Source organism: Malaclemys terrapin, chromosome 8 (assembly GCF_027887155.1).
Source record: "Malaclemys terrapin pileata isolate rMalTer1 chromosome 8, rMalTer1.hap1, whole genome shotgun sequence".
NCBI classification, from domain to species: Eukaryota; Metazoa; Chordata; order Testudines; family Emydidae; genus Malaclemys; species Malaclemys terrapin.
The window spans coordinates 45,093,290-45,112,595 of record NC_071512.1 but is presented as its reverse complement, the minus strand read 5'-3'; the positions used below and the strand labels follow the sequence as shown (position 1 = coordinate 45,112,595).

Here is a 19,306-nt window from a genome sequence, read left to right as displayed (position 1 = left end):
TGCAGTGAGGTTCTGCACACTCCAAACATCAGATGAGCTACTGTGCACTGGAGAACTTGGACTCATCTTCCTGCCCTCTGGGCAGAGCAATGCGCTGGCACTCAAAGCCCAGATCACACCGAGTTCTACCAGCTGCCACGCTGCAGGCTGTTGGTAATGCTCCAGCCAGTTAGTTCCACACATCCTCCCAGTAACCAATCTATTTATAACTCCAGCTACCTGGGAACAGAGGCAGCTCCCTCTCCATTGGCTGGCAGCACCTGGCCCATTTTGCCTTCACTGTGCTTTTCACACACTGGAGGCAGAAGAGAGTTGTCAGCACTTTGGTCTCCCACAGTGCAGTGCATATCCGCTCATGTGCAGGGAAGTATGTGCATGCAAAAGAAAAGAAGTGTGCAAGGGTGTGAGAATGATGGCATTGACATGCCTCAGTGCAAGTATGCAAAGACTTACGGCAGTGTTTGTGTGCACAGGGTGTGGCTGCACACACACAGGCAGGAGTGTGTGGATGCATGTGTGTCTGAAAGTACTAATGCATCTGCGCATATTCAAATGCACATGCACAACGGGTAAGCGTGTGAGCAGACGTGTGTGTGTGTGAAATCAGAATAACTACAGCTGGCTGCAGTGCAGAATGCGGTAGCTAAGCGTGAGCCTGTTGGCGTTCTCAATCCCTTTTCCAGTGGCTCACAGCTTTCTCAGCCAAATTGAATTTTGAGTTGAATGTTGCCACACATCCCCCTTCCCCATCTCAGACCCCCTGATCACTGTACCTGGCTTTGAGCTTGTGCTTACAGTGCCCAATCATAACTTCTTTATCTGGGGCAAAGTGGGGGTTGTGGAAGTGACCAACACTGGCCTCCTGAAATGAAAGCGCGTTCTAACCTTCACCATGGAGAAACTAGCATCTTTCCCTAATGCCAGGAAATACCCAATATAACAATATGGCCAAGTTCATGCTGCTGCAGAAACCTTCCTTTCCTACATGTCTTAGCTTCAGGGAGCTTGATTTTTCAACTGTAATAATTAAGCAAGAGTGGGACTTTACCAGGCACGCTTCGTTTTCTTCTTTCCTTCTGCTTTTGTCACTTAAATGTGACGGGGGAGGGGAGGGAGAGATTACAGCAAGGGGATTAGACTAAGTATGAAACAGTGGGCTGGCTTGGTAGGGCTGCACAAGGGTTAACAAGGTGAGGAGCTACCCATACTGTAATGCCCAGGTCTGGGTTATCTTCCCATTCCAGTCAGGGATTTGTCTCTGTGCTGCAAGGGGCCACCAGGGGAGGGGAAGGGAGCCCAGAGTTGGGAAAGTCCCTGTGTCATACTGGGGGATGGGTGTGTACCTGCCTCACACACCCGTGTTGTCCCAGGACCTAGCCAAGGCTGCAGTGAAAGAAGCTGAGGAATGTTTACCCCAGATAAAAGGGGGGGTCACTGCGGGGATGAGAGAAACCATCTGCTGGCTTTTACTGCGCTTCTCCCCATGGCATCGGAGCAGCCGGAGGGAGTCTCACGACTGGCGAGGACTCTATCTCTGATCACCCGACCACTCTGATCCCTGGGGCCAGAGCAGTCAAAAGACTTCTCTTCCCTGCACCAACAGCTCCTGTTACACTGACCCTCCCCTGCTTAATTACACAAACAGCTGCTCCTTATTTTTCTTGTTAGCTAGAGCAGGGAGGGGACATCCTGGGCAAGGAGTATCAGTGACAAAGGTAGGGCTGGCCAGCACAGGGGCCTGGTGCCCAGCACAGAGACACCGACTCTTGCGATATGTGGTGTTCTTAAAGCCCCAGCTCCTGGAGTTGTGGGAATAGGTGAGACTCTCAACTTTCGCTCTTAGAAATAAGTCTCTAGCCCTGGTGCTTGTGGAGAAACACGGGCCCCAAAGAGTCAGCAAATTTTAAAAAAATCCCAATTCCTAATTTTTTTAAAAAATCAGGATTTAGCCACTGGTGGTTTTTTGGGGGGCCTGGCTCATGACTTGGAAACTCTTGGGATGGGCAATACCGGCAGCATGAACTGCATGGGGGGAGCAGTGGAGGATGGCTCAGGATGGGGGGCAGCATGGGCTGGTAATAGACATGGAGCAGAGAATCTGTGGGGTGGGGCTGGGGGCTAAATGGGGACAGACCGTGGTGAGAGGAACAAGGGGACTCTGGATAGAGGTTGGGGAAGGGTGTGTCTGTGGCTGCTTTCCTCCCATCAGGCTCCCACCAGAGACAGCTGTGGATGGAGCTGAGGAGAGGGGCTCTTGGGGGGAGAGAGCAGGCCCTTGGGGGGGGGGTCCTCCACTGGCTCACAGAATCACCCGACTCCCTGAACCCTCAACCATGTGCCCTGTATTTGGTGGCTCCCCCATCACTAGTTTACGGGGATTTCTGCAGAAGCCCAGAAAGGGCCAATGGGGATGTCAATGCTGAGTCCCTGATGTCTCTTATTCTCTCCCCAGTGCCCAAGCCAAGACACAGCCTGACACCACCCTCCTACCCCCCCAGCGCACACACACACCATATCCTGGCACTGATCTGAGGGACTGGCAGAATAAACCCCTCAACCAGCGCCACCCCCACCCCTCTGCTTAGCACCAGAAGCCCCCCAGGATGCAGGTGCTGAATCCCCCTAAACTACACCCCCAGCCTCTGATCCCCTTAAAGACACTGCCCCTGCACTCGTACGCCTGTAAGTGACACACTGCCCCAACAGGTGACTGAACCCCTCTGACCGATTCACCCGAGCCCAGCCCAAAATCTGTTTACCGGAGAAGTCCTCTCTCCACCTCCACTGGGTCCCAGTCCCTCGGAGACACCAATCCACCCACTGGGCCTGGATCCTGTTAACCGAGAACCCTGTGACTCCTCCCTTCCCCCATAGCACACTGCTGACACACCCTTGCCCCAGCTCCTACGATGCCTCCCCGCCACCCTCACCCCAAATCCCTTCCAGTGAGACCCCATTCCACTCACAATGCTCTGGAGCCTCAGTCCCTCCCTGGCACTCCTGGCCAGCACCCAGATCCTGCTTACCACCCCCAACCAGGCCTGCCCCCGGGCACCCAAGCCCCCGGGAAGCCCAAACACCGGCCCCAGCCCCTGAGGGGCCAAAGACGCCGCGGCTGCACCATCCATCCCAGCCTGCTGCACTCACCCGCTTGTAGACGTCCTCCCGGCTGGCCTCATGCTTCTGCTGCATGCGCTCCTCCAGGAAATAGATGCGCAGCTTGAGGCTGAAGTTCTCCTTCTTCAGGTCATTGAGATGCTGGGACAGAGTACGGTAGCCGTTAGACATGGTGGGTGACCCATGGAGGGGGGCATCTCTGCACCCCCCCTCACTCAGGGGACATTGCCAAAGGAAGGGAGTGAGCCAAGCCCACGGGAAGCTGCCTCAGCCCACGGCGGCCTACGGAGACATGGTGGGGAGGCTGGAGCGCTCCCAGTCGGAGCCTCCCCACAGCTCAGCAGCTCCCACTGGGTGCAGGAGTGCAGCTCGCTTTCCTTTTTTACATCCAGGAGATATCTGTGGAATCCCTGGCAGGGGAACATCCTGCATGGACAGACACAAGTGGTGTAATCCGATCCAGACAGCGGCCCTAGCGACTCCACGTCCACCTCCCAGCCAACTGCAAGCCATTAATGGGAGCCTGGGGCCTGGCCAGCAGAGACCCACACGGGAGGGGAGAGGGCAGCTAGGAAACGTGATGAGGACGCAGCAGGGAAGGGAGAAGGGAGAGGATTCCCCACCGATCCCTCAACATCCCAGTGTCCAGCAGCTGAATCTCCCAAGGGTCTTCCCCCTCCCAGAGCCTGGCCTCAGCCGATCCCATGGGAGACACAGATAAAGGCCCAGAACAGGTTCTAATTGGGGTCCTGCTGACCTCTCTTGTGCAAGGTGCATAATGCAAGGAAGAGACTGGAGAGGAAAGAGAAAGAGCCATTTACCCCGACTGCAGGACCCAGGCCAGTGAGAGGCAGGATGACAGCCACCCAGAGGGCCCCACAATGTGTGGCAAGCGATAGGCCTGGCCAAGAGAGAGCTCTGGGAGCTGCTGGATAGCAGCAAGGCTAATTCCCACTTGATGAGAGCCCCTAGGGAACTGCCGCGCTGTGTGTGTGCAGACACAGATCTCACAGCGCAGCACTGAAAGGGCACCAAGGGCTCCCACAGAGCTGCAGCCAAGCTAGGCAAAACCGCTGCCCAGAGGTGTCCCTAAACACCGAGCCTGTGTGTCTGTCTGTTATTTTCCAGGAAGGAAGGCAAAAAGAAAAGGCCTTTCTCCAGTGTGGAAATATTGAAACATCCTACTCCTTAGCACCCCCCACCCACCTGCCCCGTAGCTGAAAGGCAGAAGATCAAGGCTCCTATTTTGAGCCTCCAGTGAGGAATGCAGGAGTTTAAAGTTCAAAGCTTTGATATTACAGTCTGTAATTCTTAATTGGCCCCTAAACACTGATATGAAGTAACTATGCGTAGTCACACTGCAGCGAAAACCCCTGTGCAGGGCTGCAGAGAAGTGTAAGGGCACACTGGGGCTCCGCACAGAATCAGAATACGCTCCCTGACACGGCTGCGCTTTGCCCCTCCCTCTGCCGGAGACATCACTGTGCACATACAATGGTATTTCATTCAGAGAAGAGCGAAAGTTGGCCCAAGCTTTCTGCAGAGGGCAGATGATTTGGGGGTTATTTCTCCAATGCAGGTGGCAAAGAGAGTGATCTGTTTTATTTCTGCCTTGGGGTCAAATTGAGCATTTCCCCTAAACACAACTGTAGAGTGATAGCACCCTAAGAAAGACACAGCTGATGCAATCCATCTCGTGTGTTAACAGCAGCCTTCCTATGACTGTTTTCACACACACGCAGTGATGCCAACTTTTGTTATTGTACCATGAGTCTCACAGTATTTGGGAAAAAGAACAGGAGTACTTGTGGCACCTTAGAGACTAACAAATTTATTTGAGCATAAGCTTTCGTGGGCTACAGCGCACTTCATCAGATGCATGGAGTGGAAAGTACAGTGGGAAGATATATATATGTACACAGAGAACGTGAAACAATGGGTGTTACCATATACCAGGAGTCGGCAACCTTTCAGAAGTGGTGTGCCGAGTCTTCATTTATTCACTCTGATTTAAGGTTTCGCGTGCCAGTAATACATTTTAATGTTTTTTAGAAGGTCTCTCTCTATAAGTCTATATATTATATAACTAAACTATTGTTGTATTGTAAAATAAACAAGGTTTTCAAAATGTTTAAGAAGCTTCATTTAAAATTAAATTAAAATGTTGATCTTATGCCGCCGGCCTGCTCAGCCCGCTGCTGGTCTGGGGTTCTGTTCACCTAGGCTGGCAGTGGGCTGAGCAGGGCCTGCGGCCGGAACCCCGGCTGGCAAGGGGCCAGCAGCCAGAACCCCAGGTTGGCAGTGGGCTGTGCAGGGCTGGTGGCCGGGACCTCACAGCCCACTGCCGCTCAGGGGTTCCATCTGCCGGCTCCTGCCAGCCGGGATGCCAGCTGCCGGACCCGCTCATCCCGCTGCCGGTCTGGGGTCCCAGCCCTGCCCACATACAGTGGGTACCCACCTTCTCCCTGGTTCTGGCCCATTCTCTTCCTCTCTCTGCACTGAGCTGAGGGTGGGAGTGCACTGAGCACAGGGCTAGGGGTGAAGGGTCTGGCCAGGAGCTAGAATGAGGGAAGGGTCTCAGGGTTGGGGCAGGAGATTTGGGTGTGGGGCACTTACCTGGGCAGCTCCCATTTGGTGTGAGGGGTGCAGGTGGGAATGTGGGGGAGGGTGTGCAGGAGCTCCCGTTTGGTGCTCAGGGTAGGGGTGGGGATGTGGGGTGTGCATGGGGTATGGGGGCGCTGGGGATGTGGGGGGTGCATGAGTCAGGGCAGAGGGCTGGGGGCATGTGAGGGGGTGCAGGTGTCAGGGCGGGGGTGGGTGGGTATGTGTGGGGGTGCCAGAGTCAGGGCTGGGGTTGTGGGGGGGGGTGGAGTCAAGCAGAGGGCTGGGTATGTGTGAGGGGGGTACAGGGATCAGGGAAGGGGCCTGGGGTGTGTGCGGAGCACAGGGCTCAGGGCATAGGCCTGGGGGACGTGCAAGGCTGTGGGACACAGGGCAGAGGGTTGGGTGGGGGGGGTCAGGGCAGAGGGCTGGGTGTGCGTGGGGGGTCAGGGCAGAGGGCAGAGGCCTGGGTGTGTGTGTGGGGGGGGTCAGGGCTCAGGGCAGAGGCCTGGGGTGTGTGAGGGGGGGTCAGGGCAGGGGGCTGGGTGTGGGAGGGGGCTCAGGGCAGAGGTCAGAGGGCTGGGTGTGTATGTGGGGGGGCTCAGGGCAGAGGGCTGGGTGTGTGTGGGGGGGGTCAGGGCTCAGGACAGAGGGCTGGGTGTGTGTGTGTGGGGGGTCAGGGCAGAGGGCTTCCTGCGGCCCCCAGCTGGTTCACCCACTCGGGGCCCCGCGGCGCACCGAACAAGCGCAACTAGCACCCCCCGGCAAGAGAGTCCCCTCTGGCTGTGTCTGGAGGAGCCGCTCCGGGCGGCGCATGACCCCGTGGTATGCGAGCTCCTCGTCCCAGGGCTCTCTGGCCACCACCGATTCCCGCTCACCCGCACCTGCTGTGTGCTCAGCGCCGCCGGGCCGCGGGGCTCTCCACTCCTCCCAGCAAGTACCGATCCATGGCTGTGGCTGGGCGCCTCCTCCCGGGGACCAGCTATACCACGGCAGCCTAGGTGAGTGGACTCCTCACTGGGTGTGGGGATGCGGGAGCCCACGGGCAGGCCGCTGAGGTGGCTCCTCTCTGGGGCAGCGCGGGCTCTGCCCCTCACTGGCTGCGTGTCCTCGAGACTCGGGCAGGCAGCAGCGTGCCATTAAAAATCGGCTCGCGTGCCATCTTTGGCACGCGTGCCATAGGTTGCCGACCCCTGTCATACACACTATAAGGAGAGTGATCAGTTAAGGTGAGCTATTATCAGCAGGAGAGAAAAAGAACTTTTTGTAGTGGTAATGAAAATGGCCTATTTCCAGCAATTGACAAGGAGATGTGAGGAACTGTGGGAGGCGGGAGGGGGGAAATAAGCATGGGGAAATAGTTTTACTTTGTGTAATGGCCCATCCACTCCCAGTCTTTATTCAAGCCTAATTTAATGGTGTCCAATTTGCAAATTAATTCCAATTCAGCAGTCTCTCGTTGGAGTCTGTTTTTGAAGTTTTTTTGTTGTAATATTGCGACTTTTAGGTCTGTAATCGAGTGGCCAGGGAGACTGAAGCGTTCTCCAACTGGTTTTTGAATGTTATAATTCTTGACGTCTGATTTGTGTCCGTTTGTTCTTTTGCGAAGAGACTGTCCGGTTTGGCCAATGTACATGGCAGAGGGACATTGCTGGCACATGATGGCATATATCACATTGGTAGATGTGCAGGTGAACAAGCCCCTGATGGTGTGGCTGATGTGATTAGGTCCTATGATGGTATCCCCTGAATAGATATGTGGACAGAGTTGGCAATGGGCTTTGTTGCAAGGATAGGTTCCTGGGTTAGTGTTTTTGTTGTGTGGTGTGTGGTTGCTGGTGAGTATTTGCTTCAGGTTTGAGGGCTGTCTGTAAGCAAGGACAGGTCTGTCTCCCAAGATCTGTGAGAGTGATGAATCGTCCTTCAGGATAGGTTGTAGATTCTTGATGATGCGCTGGAGAGGTTTTAGTTAGGGGCTGAAGGTGATGGCTAGTGGCGTTCTGTTACTTTCTTTGTTGGGCCTGTCCTGTAGTAGGTGACTTCTAGGTACTCTTCTGGCTCTGTCAATCTGTTTTTTCACTTCAGCAGGTGGGTATTGTAGTTGTAAGAACGCTTGATAGAGATCTTGTATGTGTTTGTCTCTGTCTGAGGGGTTGGAGCAAATGCGATTGTATCGTAGAGTGGATACAGACTAACATGGCTGCTTCTCTGAAACCTGACAATATTTGGGGTTTCCCTTCAAGCCCCAGCTCCCAGAGCCCAAGTGACTTAGTGAGACTCTCAGCTGTCTCTTTTTTTTGTATATATATAAGTTTCCAGTGCTCCTTGTTGCAGAGAAAACATGAGCTGAGTACTACCCAAAGGCACAGAAGACAGAAGGCAAATAAAGAGAACTCCATTTTCTTTTTAATTTCATACATTTTTAAAAACAGTCTCAGTCCAGGAGTGGGGACAGACTCCATTTTTCAGCAGTTGGGGTTGGCACTAATATGACATGTGCCTGCTCCACTATCTCCAAGTTATTCACGCACTGGAACCTGGCTTTTCTTTCACCAAGAAGTGCTCTGTGCCCATGTTTGCTCAAATCTAACTCCATTCCAGGAGGAAAGAGACCAGCTTCCTAAACCAGATTCCCATCCCCAGGTCTGGAAAGCCTGTGGCTGGGGACTCTGCTTTGCATAACATAAGAATGGCCATATTAGGTCAAACCAAAGGTCCATCCAGCCCAGTATCCTGTCTGCCAACAGTGGCCAATGCCAGGTGCCCCAGAGGGAGTGAACCTAACAGGTAATGATCAAGTGATCTCTCTCCTGCCATCCATCTCCACCCTCTGACAAACAGAGGCTAGGGACACCATTCCTTACCCATCCTGGCTAATAGCCATTAATGGACATAACCTCCATAAATTTATCTAGTTCTCTTTTAAACCCTGTTATAGTCCTAGCCTTCACAACCTCCTCAGGTAAGGAGTTCCACAGGTTGACTGTGCACTGTGTGAAGAACTTCCTTTTATTTGTTTTAAACCTGATGCCCATTAATTTCATTTGGTGGCCCCTAGTTCTTATATTATGAGAACAAGTAAATAACTTTTCTTTATTCCTTTCTCCACACCACTCATGATTTTATATACCTCTATCATATCCCCCCTTAGTCTCCCCTTTCCAAGCTGAAAAGTCCTAGCCTCTTTAATCTCTCCTCATATGGGACCTGTTCCAAACCCCTAATCATTTTAGTTGCCCTTCTCTGAACCTTTTCTAATGCCAGTATATCTTTTTTGAGATGAGGAGACCACACCTGTATGCAGTATTCAAGATGTGGGTGTATCATGGATTTATATAAGGGCAATAAGATATTCTCCGTCTTATTCTCTATCCCTTTTTTAATGATTCCTAACATCCCGTTTACTTTTTTGACTGCCGCTGCACACTGTATGGACGTCTTCAGAGAACTATCCACGATGACTCCAAGATCTTTTTCCTGATTAGTTGTAGCTAAATTAGCCCCCATCATATTGTATGTGTAGTTTGGGCTATTTTTCCAATGTGCATTACTTTACATTTATCCACATTAAATTTCATTTGCCATTTTGTTGCCCAATCACTTAGTTTTGAGAGATCTTTTTGAAGTTCTTCACAGTCTGCTTTGGTCTTAACTATCTTGATCAGTTTAGTATCATCTGCAAACTTTGCCACCTCACTTTTTACCCCTTTCTCCAGATCATTTATGAATAAGTTGAATAGGATTGGTCCTAGAACTGACCCTTGGGGAACACCACTAGTTACCCTTCTCCATTCTGAAAGTTTACCATTTATTCCTAGCCTTTATTCCTTGTCTTTTAACCAGTTCTCAATCCATGAAAGGATCTTCCCTCTTATCCCATGACAACTTAATTTACGTAAGAGCCTTTGGTGAGGGACCTTGTCAAAGGCTTTCTGGAAATCTAAGTACGCTATGTCCACTGGATCCCCCTTGTCCACATGTTTGTTGACCCCTTCAAAGAACTATAGATTAGTAAGACACAATTTCCCTTTACAGAAACCATGTTGACTTTTGCCCAACAATTTATGTTCTTCTATGTGTCTGACAATTTTATTCTTTACTATTGTTTCAACTCATTTGCCCGGTACTGACATTAGAGTTACCGGTCTGTAATTGCCAGGATCACCTCTAGGGCCCTTTTTAAATATTGGCGTTACATTAGCTTACATTAGTTTGCCTTCTCTCACCGAATGAAAATAACATGCACGGAGCCAAGTCATCCTGCTGGTGCACCACTCTGTGCCATAGCTAGAAACTGTAGTGCACACGGCTAGATTGTTGACTGGTCCGCCCCTCCCCTCCCCAGTCTAGTCCAGCATTGCACTGAATAAAAGTAATCTGGATTAGTTAACCCTATATTCCAGCAAATGGAACTAGGGGGTAACGGAGTTGGTAAGGCAGCTCTGCATTAGATCTAACCTATTTTCATGTGCTCCCTCAGCCCTTGGAGCCTCAGGCCTGGCAGGGCCCGAGTGAGGGTACTGCCCCCCCCCCCATCACCACCTGCAATCAAAGAAAATCCAAGGCAAAGATCAACAAGTAGCAAAACTCTTTAGAGTGTAAACCCCGCACACTGAAGCCCTGGTCTCTTTGAACACACATTTATAATGATACCAAAGACAGAGTAATTTAAATGACACTAGAGACATTAACTGTGTGCGGTGGTGATTGGGCCCTGTCACTCGGCTGCAACACACCCAACATCCACACACATGCTTCAACCACTTGCCAATGGTGCTGAGTAATAGTCCAGAAAATATGGACTGTGGGGGCTAAAGACAGACTCCCAGTAGTTCATGCCTCAATCACATCATGTTGGGGGGCCTTACTCGTGAGTTTTGATCACGAGGGGTTGGTAATACTGCTCTCAGTAAGCAAACAGGCTAATCGCTCCCTCTCAAGTCCCCCAACCCCCGGTGTAGCTAACTGCCCCCTCAAATCTGTGAGAAGAATCCAGGTAACCATCCAGGGTAAATAAGCCTGCAATATTCCACAGGCTTGGCCCTACCTCCCTGGAACCATCCCTGCCTCTCCTGGGCTAGGGTCCTTGGCAGTGCAATAGCAAGCAGGGGTACGACTGCCTGCGAAAGCCACCTGTGGTGCATTGCTTTGCTCAGACCCGATGATGTGGCCAGCTCTTGCCTGCACCCCGCAAGCCTGCATTCCTGGTCTCCTTGCAATGCCCACTGCGGGGAGCCACAGCGTCTGCCCTTATGCCTTCGCTCCAGCCATGAGATCGTGCTTATGCCACAGGGCCTGCTCTGCACAGGGGGCTGGCAGACACAGAGACTTAGGGTACATCTTCACTACCTGCCGTATCGGCGGGTAGCAATCGATTTATCCGGGATCGATATATCGCGTCTCGTTAAGACACGATATATCAATCCCCGAACGCGCTCACCATTGACTCTGGAACTCCACCAGAGTGAGCGGCAGTAGTGCAGTCGATGGGGGAGCCGCGGCCATTGATCCCGCACCGTCTGGACCCCAGGTAATTCGATCCAAGATACTTCGACTTCAGCTCCGCTATTCGCATAGCTGAAGTTGCGTATCTTGGATCGATCCTCCCCTAGTGTAGACCAGCCCTCATGGCACAGCAGGCCGAGGTGGGAATCCTCTCCACACCAGCCTGCCGCGCAGTAACGCCCCCTGTTGATCTATGGCTGTGTCGAACACTGGGCAGCTGCCCTCAGGCTGCATTACTTTTATGTCACGCGCCGGCAGTTAAACCCCTGGGTGAGTCCTGAGCCCAGCCCTTAGGGGTGGGATTCGATAGATCCATCCATCAAAGCCCTTTGCTTTCCCTGGCTCCAGCACAGGCGCCCCATGAAGGAGACACAACAAATTCTACAGCTTTGAGCCCATGCACGGGAGTCTCCCCCAGCCAAAGCAGAGGGGGAGGCAGGGAGTGGAGGGACCAGGGTCACCTCTGCTATAACAGGAGGGGAGAAAAGGCAGAAGTGAGGGAGCAGAGGCTGCTCTGGGGTGGGAGAGCGAGGAGCATAGCCGCCAGGGGCAGGGGAGTCAGGAGAGAGGGAGGGCACCAGAAAGAGACACCAACAGCAGAAACCCACTTGTCATGCCAGCCCAGGTACGTCTGTCTGTCTGGGTTCTCATATGGTGCCCATCCCACCTGATGTTAAAGGATGTAACCGTGTTTGGGTGTGCCTGGAGCCGGGGGAGGGCGGTGGTTCCCGGCTCAAGGAGAAGGACCTGAGCTAGCTCTCACTGAGCTGGTGCGCTCAAGACAGACCGTAGCCATTGCAACGAGACCAGCAGGAGGGGCTAGCCGTGCCAAGGGCACGTCTGTCAGAGACCCTAGGCACATACTCAGGGCACCTAGACCCTCCCGCAGAGCCTGCTGCTGCAGCTACACTCTACTTTAGTGCACTGAAGTGTAGATAAACCCTTTATGGTGGGGCAGAGGCCAGTATAGGGCAGAGGACACCACGTCTTGGGAGCAGAAGCTATCTCAATAGATAGTGGACCATTGTGATCACCTAGTCTGACCCCCTGTATAATGCACGCCAGAGAACTGCTTCCAAATAATTCCTAGAGCGGATCTGTTAGAAAAACATCCAGTCTTGATTTTAAAATTGTCAGCGATGGAGAATCCACCACAACCCTTGGTAAGTTGTTCCAATGGTTAATTACACTCACTGTTCAAAATTTACCCCTTATTTCCAGTCTGAATTTAAACTTTCTCTGCTAGACTGAAGAGCCCATTATCAAATATTTGTTCCCCACGTAGGTACTTACAGACTGTGATCAAGTCACCCCTTAACCTTCGCTTTGTTAAGATAAGCAGACTGAGCTCCTGGAGTCTACCACTATAGGGTTTCTAATCCTTTAGTCATTCTCATGGCTCTTCTCTGATCCCTTTCCAGTTTATCCACTTTCTTCCTGAATTGTGGACACCAGAACTGGATACAATATTCTAGCAGCGGTCACAACAGTACCAAATATAGAGGTAAAATAACCTCTCTGTTCTTATTTGAGATTCCCAATTATGCATCCAAGAATCACATTACCTCTTTTGGCCATAACATGGCACTGGGAGCTCATGTTCAGCTGATTATCCAACACTGACCCCAAATCTTTTTCAGAGTCACTGCTTCGCAGGATAGAGTCCCCTATCCTGTAAGTATGACCTACATGCTTTGTTCCCAGATGTACACATTTACTTTTAGCTGTATTAAAATGCACATTGTTTGCACCCAGCTTACCAACTGATCCACATCACCCTGTATCAGTGACCTGTCCTATTCACTGCTTACCACTCCCTCACTTTTTGTGTCATCTGCAAACTTTATCAGTGATGATTTGACGTTTTCTAACAGGTCATTGATAAAAATGTTAAATAGCGTAGGGCCAAGAACCAAGCCCTGCAGGACCCCACTAGAACCAGATCTGCTCAATGATGATTCCTCATTTACAATTAAATTTTGAGACCTATCAATTAGCCAGTGTTTAATGCTTTTAATGAGTGCCATGTTAATTCTATATTGTTCTAGATTTTTTAATCTAAATGTCGTGCAGTACCAAGTCAAATGCCTTATAGAAAGGCTTAGTTTATTACACCAACACTAATACTTTTATCAATCAACCTTGTCATCTCATAAAAAAATCAAGTTAGTTTGACGGGATCTGTTTTCCATGAACCCATGTTGATTGGCATTAATTATATTACCCTCCTTTAATTCTTTATTAAATGTGTTCCATATCAGTTGTTCCATTATCTTTCTCAGAATCAATGTGATACTGACAGGCCTATAATTTACCCTTTTTAAATGCTGGCACTTCATCAGCTTTTTTCCATGCTTCTAGAACTTCACCAGTATTTCACGGCTTATTGAAATCAACAGTAACGGTCCAACAAGCTCCTCAGCCAGCTCTTTTAAAACTCTTGGATGCAAGTTATCTGCTGATTTAAAAATGTCTAACTTTAGTAACAGCTGTATCTCAGGAGGATGTTAAACCAGTGGAATGGAAAGTATGTTACCACCTATGATAGGACTACATCTCACCCCCACCCCCCAAAAAAAGAACAGAAATATTTATTGAACACTTCAGTCTTTTTTGCATTATTGATAATTCTACCATTTCCATCTAGTAATGGACCAATACCATTGTCAGGATTCTTTTTCTTCATAATATGCTTGCAAAACTCCTTATTGTCCTTAACTCTGCTGGCCATAAAGTGTCCCTTTGTTTCCCTTATCAATTTTCTACTATTCCTAGTTTATTATTTATATCTGTCTCTGTCAACTTCCCCTTAGTCTGGGTGGGATTGGAGCATAGAGCAGTTTTGTAGGAGTTCTGAAAGGGATGCTATTTCTGCAAGCTAGAGAGTGTCCTCTGGCCCTCTGTCCAAGAGGAGTATGTCCGTCTCAACTCACTTCTCCCCCAGTAAGGAAATAACCCACTCCTGTAACCCAGTCTCTTCTGATCATCTGGAAACCACAACACTGCTCATTGAACTGGCATAGGCCAAAGGCAAAAAAGGCTACAGACTCTAGAGAAGATCAAAGAGCGCTGAGAGTTGAAGCCTCAGTCCCAACCAGCCCATCAAATCACTCTCTACCCCAAGACTACCTGGCAAGCTTCATGTGCGTCCAGGAGGCACTTCAGTGCAAACACAAGCAGCACAGGGCTGTGAAGATGAGGCTCAGCATGGTTGGGACTCCCCAGAACCACTATTACTGTATATGCTTCCAGCAATGGATGATGCCAGAAAGCAACAGGAGCTCACAGAGATGCAAGGGGAATTACGAGAGAAATAACACAAGGCCCTAAACATATAACCTGAGCCAGCAGACAAAAGAGCAAGGTAGAACATCACATGAACTGTTCTATTTGCATTAGGAATAACAGGCTGGATCTGCAGTCCCCCATGTTATCCAGCCCTCGCACCTGCAAAGTTCCCATTGACATCAGGACAAGTTTGCCCCCAGGATGGGACTTACCTTCTCAAAATCTCGCAGGGTTTGGTTCTGCACTACAGGGCCCATCTCCAGGTCACTGAGGACATGAGTCTGCATTAGAGGGCTCTGCTCAAGGCTTGGCAGAGTCTGAGCCGGCACTGGGTGATGGGCTGTCTCAAAGAGTCCCACCGTAGGTGTCTGCCTCAGGGGGTCCTCATCGGAGATGCCTAGGTTCCCGTGATCTGGGGCATCGCAGAGAACAGCTGGAAAGGGAGCACAGAGGAAACGCAGTTCAAGTGCGTGAAGTGTCTGTTTCATATACATGCTTGGCGAGCAAAACTGGATCATACTTCCAGATAAAAACTGTATCAAGCTGGAGTTAAAGCACCTATCAGTAATTAAAGACTAAATAGTCATCATTTCAGGGCTTTGCTTTACAGGAATGCTGAAATTTTCCCACTTAACAATCATTGGAAACTCAGGAAATTCAGAGTCAAGGTTAAATTACAAAGCGAAGCTATTATATGAAAGTATGGAAATGCACCAGTAAGGCTCCCAAACAACCTTAACTCTTCCCTGGAGCGAGCCACAGCTTTTAAGGTTAGAAGGGACCATTGCGCTCATCCACTCTGACCTCCTCCATCACCCAGACCAGAGAACCTCACCCTGGGATTCCTGTATCAGGAATGCCAGCCTCCAAACCTGCCTTGCTACGTCCTTCACACATCTAGACTTAGAGCTCGATTTCACACCCCATCGTTCACACCTGCAGGTATTTGCAGCATCACATTGGTACAATGTAAACTGGGTTATTTTGGGATCCAAGGATTTTTCCTGTGAGCTTGAAGTTCCTAGATTACGCTCATGGCCATTTTAATTCTGTGAGGTCCGTGTACTGGTACAGTGGTCATGCCATCCCCATCTCCCACTACCCCGTCAGTTTTTCATAAGGGCTTTACAAAGCCAACAGTCTATTGCTGCAAAAACACCTAAAATTTAGAGTAGCCCCTGTCCTGGCACCTCCAATCTTTGTCACACGACTAATCCCTTTATTCTCATAATGCCAAGTGCTATAATATCATGACTGGGGTCTGGGAGTACATTCCTTGTAGATACAGTATTTACCGAGTATAACTGGTGCCTTAGTGAAGAACAGGGAATTACAGCCTGCAGGACTAATCAGGAATTTAGAAAAGTCCAGCTTTTTCTGCACCCAGATTTTGCAAGCTGTACAATTAAGAGTAATTTATTGTTATGCTGGAGGATGTTGGTAGCTGCCAAAAAGCAGGTCTTTATTCTATGGACAGTCACAGACCTCACTGAAGTTGATGGATATGATAACTGTCCTCCATTCTGGATAAATGGAACAAGCATTTAAGCTTCTTTATGGAGAAAGATAGCTGAACTAATAGACACCACCATGCAAAGCACTGGCCACATGGAAGACCTGAGCAAGAACTAACTCAGGGAATATAGGAGGAGTTTCCCTGGGAACTGATGGCAAATGCCAAGGGCTGGGGCAGGGGCGGATTTAGAGTTAGTGGGGCCCTGTGCGCAGCTTCATTTTCACACACACACCCTTGGGACCCAGCCAAGAAAAATAACATTCTCTCTTATCTTCACCCCCCAGCCCCACCCCCCGTTTTTCTTTCTTTTTTTCTTCTTTCTCCTCCTATATTATAAGTAATGGAAAGTAAATGAAAATAAAGTGAGGTACCTTGATTGGGGCGGGGGTTGAGGTGCAGGAGGGGGTGCAGACTCTGGGAGGATGTTTGGGTGTGGGCTCTGGGCAGAGGTGTGGGAGAGGGTGAGGGGTGCGGGCTCTGGAAGGAAGTTTGGGTGTGGGGTGCAGGCTCCGGGCTGGGGCCGGGGGTTGGGGTGTGGGAAGTGGGCAGGGGGGCAGTGCTTACCTTGGGCAGCACAGCTCCCAAAACGACCAGTACACACACCCCTTCAGCAGTGGCTCCTAGGCAGGGGGTGCCAAGGGGTCTCCATGTGCTGCTGCCCGCAGGCACTTGGGGCGGGGGCAGTGCACAGAGACACCCATCCCCAACCCCCAGGGGCCGCAGGGACATGCCAACCGCTTCCGGGAGCAAAGCAGCGTGGAGGGAGGGAGGCAGAGCAGGCAGGGAGACACCTTAGCCCTGCTGTGCTGCTGCTGGCACGTGTCTGTGCGCCCCTTGGGGGGCAGCAGGTCTCCATGCGCTGCCCGGGGGGGGGGGTCAGCGCGTGGAGCCCCCCCCCCCGAGGGGAACGCAGAGATGTGCCAGCAGCCGACCGCTTCCAGGAGTGGCGTGAGACCACCAGTCATGGCATGCAGGCAGCCTGCCTGCCAGCGCCCTGCTGCGCCACCAGCCAGGACTCGGGGGCAGGTTGTCAGATATTTGTCCTGCATTTTGGGGGCCCCCTATCATTGGGAGCCCCATGCCACCGCACAGTCTGTTTCATGGTAAGTCTTCTCCTGAGCTACGGCATTAATTGAATGGCAGAGGTGGGTGTGAGAAGCAGAAAGAAGCCAGAAAAGCCAGGAGAAAGTCAGAGAAACAGGGGTCGTGTGGCTCTGAAAGAAGCCAAAAGAGCTTCTTTGGCACAAAGTGCTGGCTGGCAGCAGACTTAGTATTGTCAGCCAGCAACTCCCTGCTGTTGGTTGTTCCTACCATACATTCTTTGTAAATAAACAGGATTGCACCAAAGAAACATTTGATTTGTATCATCAATTTCATCAAATTGACGTGCGGTCGGGACACTGGACAAACAAGGAAATGCGCCGGAGCCTGGAGCCCGGAAGTGCTCGCACGCGCCCCCCCCCCCCTCCTCCCCCGATTGGCTCCCTCCCCGAATCCCCGCCTCTTCCCCGGGCTCACCATTCCTCCCCTGGCCAGTCGCGTCTGGGCTGCTGCCCAGGTGGTGCTATCCCGCGGCGGCCCCGGGGCGGAGGCATCGGCAGCCCAGCCCCATTCGTTCCCCTGCGGGACCCGAGCGGGACGGGGGGGCTGGGGCCTGCTGCCCCCACTCCGGGGCCGCCGCGGGATAGCACCAGCTGGGCAGCAGCCCAGATGCGACTGGCCAGGGGCTGGGCACAGCGTGCGCGCTGCTGGGTCCCCACAGCAGGCCCCGGCTCGGGGGGTTCGGGAGCGCCAGAGCCGCAGCCGCCAAGCGCCATGGCCGCTTCCTCCCCCCGCGGCAGTGGGAGCTGCAGCAGCGGCTGCTCCCGAGTCCCGCTGCCCGGGGGGGAGAACAGCCGCCGCCTGGCACCGCGGGCCGCCCCCCTCCTCTCCCTACCACCGAACTGAGTCCTGCCTGCTCGGGGCCAGGCCGGACTCTTACTCACCCCGGCCCCGCGCTTCCCCTGAGTCTCCCGGGCCTCCCTCCAGCGCTTGCGGAGGAAGGTTTTTTTTTTTTTGCCCCCCCCCCACCTTCACGTCACCCTCCCCCCCGCGTCCCGATATTTGACTTGGGTGATCTGGTCACCCTAAATGGGGTGTCTACGACAAGGTTATGATTTACTGGTTATGATTATGCTGTCTATATGTGTGTATCAATTTTGTAGTTGAAGTTATGAATATTGGCTCTATACTGTCTGTATTTCAAACTTATGCTATGCTGCTGGGTGACATCCCAGACAAACTGGTGTTAGCTCTGCCTAGCCTGCTTGATGGCCCATTAAGGACCATCAGCTATACAATGGACCCATTGAGAGAAGGCAAATATGCCTTAGGACTCAGCAAAGTATGCAGGAACTTGCCAATGTGACTCCAGACTCCATTTTGCTGTGATTTTCCACAGTAAGAACAAAGGTGTTCTTACACCTGGAAAAGACTATATAAGGCTGATGCCTCATCTCCATCTTGTCTTCAATCCTGCTTCATACCTCTGGAGGAACTTTGCTACAAGCTGAAGCATTGAACAAAGGACTGAGGACCCATCCCAGCGGGGGATGTATTCCAGAGACTTGATTTGAACCTGTAGTTTATTCTATCGCTGCTGCAAGCCTGAACCAAGAACTTTGCCATTACTGTATGTAATTGATTCCATTTAACCAATTCTAACTGTCATCTCTATCTTTTTCCTTTTATGAATAAACCTTTAGATTTTAGATTCTAAAGGATTGGCAACAGAGTGATTTGTGGGTAAGATCTGATTTGTATATTGACCTGGGTCTGGGGCTTGGTCCTTTGGGATCAGGAGAACCTTTTTCTTTTACTTGGGTATTGGTTTTCATAACCATTTGTCCCCATAACGAGTGGCACTGGTGGTAATACTGGGAAACTGGAGTGTCTAAGGAGATTGCTTGTGAGACTTGCGGTTAGCCAGTGGGGTGAGACTGAAGTCCTCTTAGTCTGGCTGGTTTGGTTTGCCTTAGAGGTGGAAAAAACCCCAGCCTTGGGCTGTAACTGCCCTGTTTGAGCAATTTGTCCTGAGTTGGCACTCTCAGTTGGGTTCCGCCAGAACCGCATTGTCACACAAGGTCCTTCACCAAAGCCTCTTAAACAAAGTAAGCAATCATGGAATAAGAGGTAAGGTCCATTCATGGATCAATAACTGGTCAAAAGATAGGAAGCAAAGGGTAGAAATAAATGGAGAGAGGTAAATAGTTGGGTCCCCCAAGGATCTGTACTGAGACC

General features: G+C 51.2%; 1 protein-coding gene across 1 annotated transcript in view; it reads right to left on the bottom strand.

The window, feature by feature from the left end:
- LOC128841628 (myomegalin-like) overlaps window positions 1–19,306 on the bottom strand; it is a 78,773-nt gene that overhangs the window by 21,556 nt on the left and 37,911 nt on the right. The window contains exons 2-3 of the mRNA XM_054036857.1: window positions 14,724–14,944; window positions 3,148–3,258 (exon numbers count right to left, since the gene is read on the bottom strand). Of these exons, the coding sequence (XP_053892832.1) occupies window positions 3,148–3,258; window positions 14,724–14,944 (332 nt within the window). The remainder of the gene's footprint in view (window positions 1–3,147; window positions 3,259–14,723; window positions 14,945–19,306) is intronic.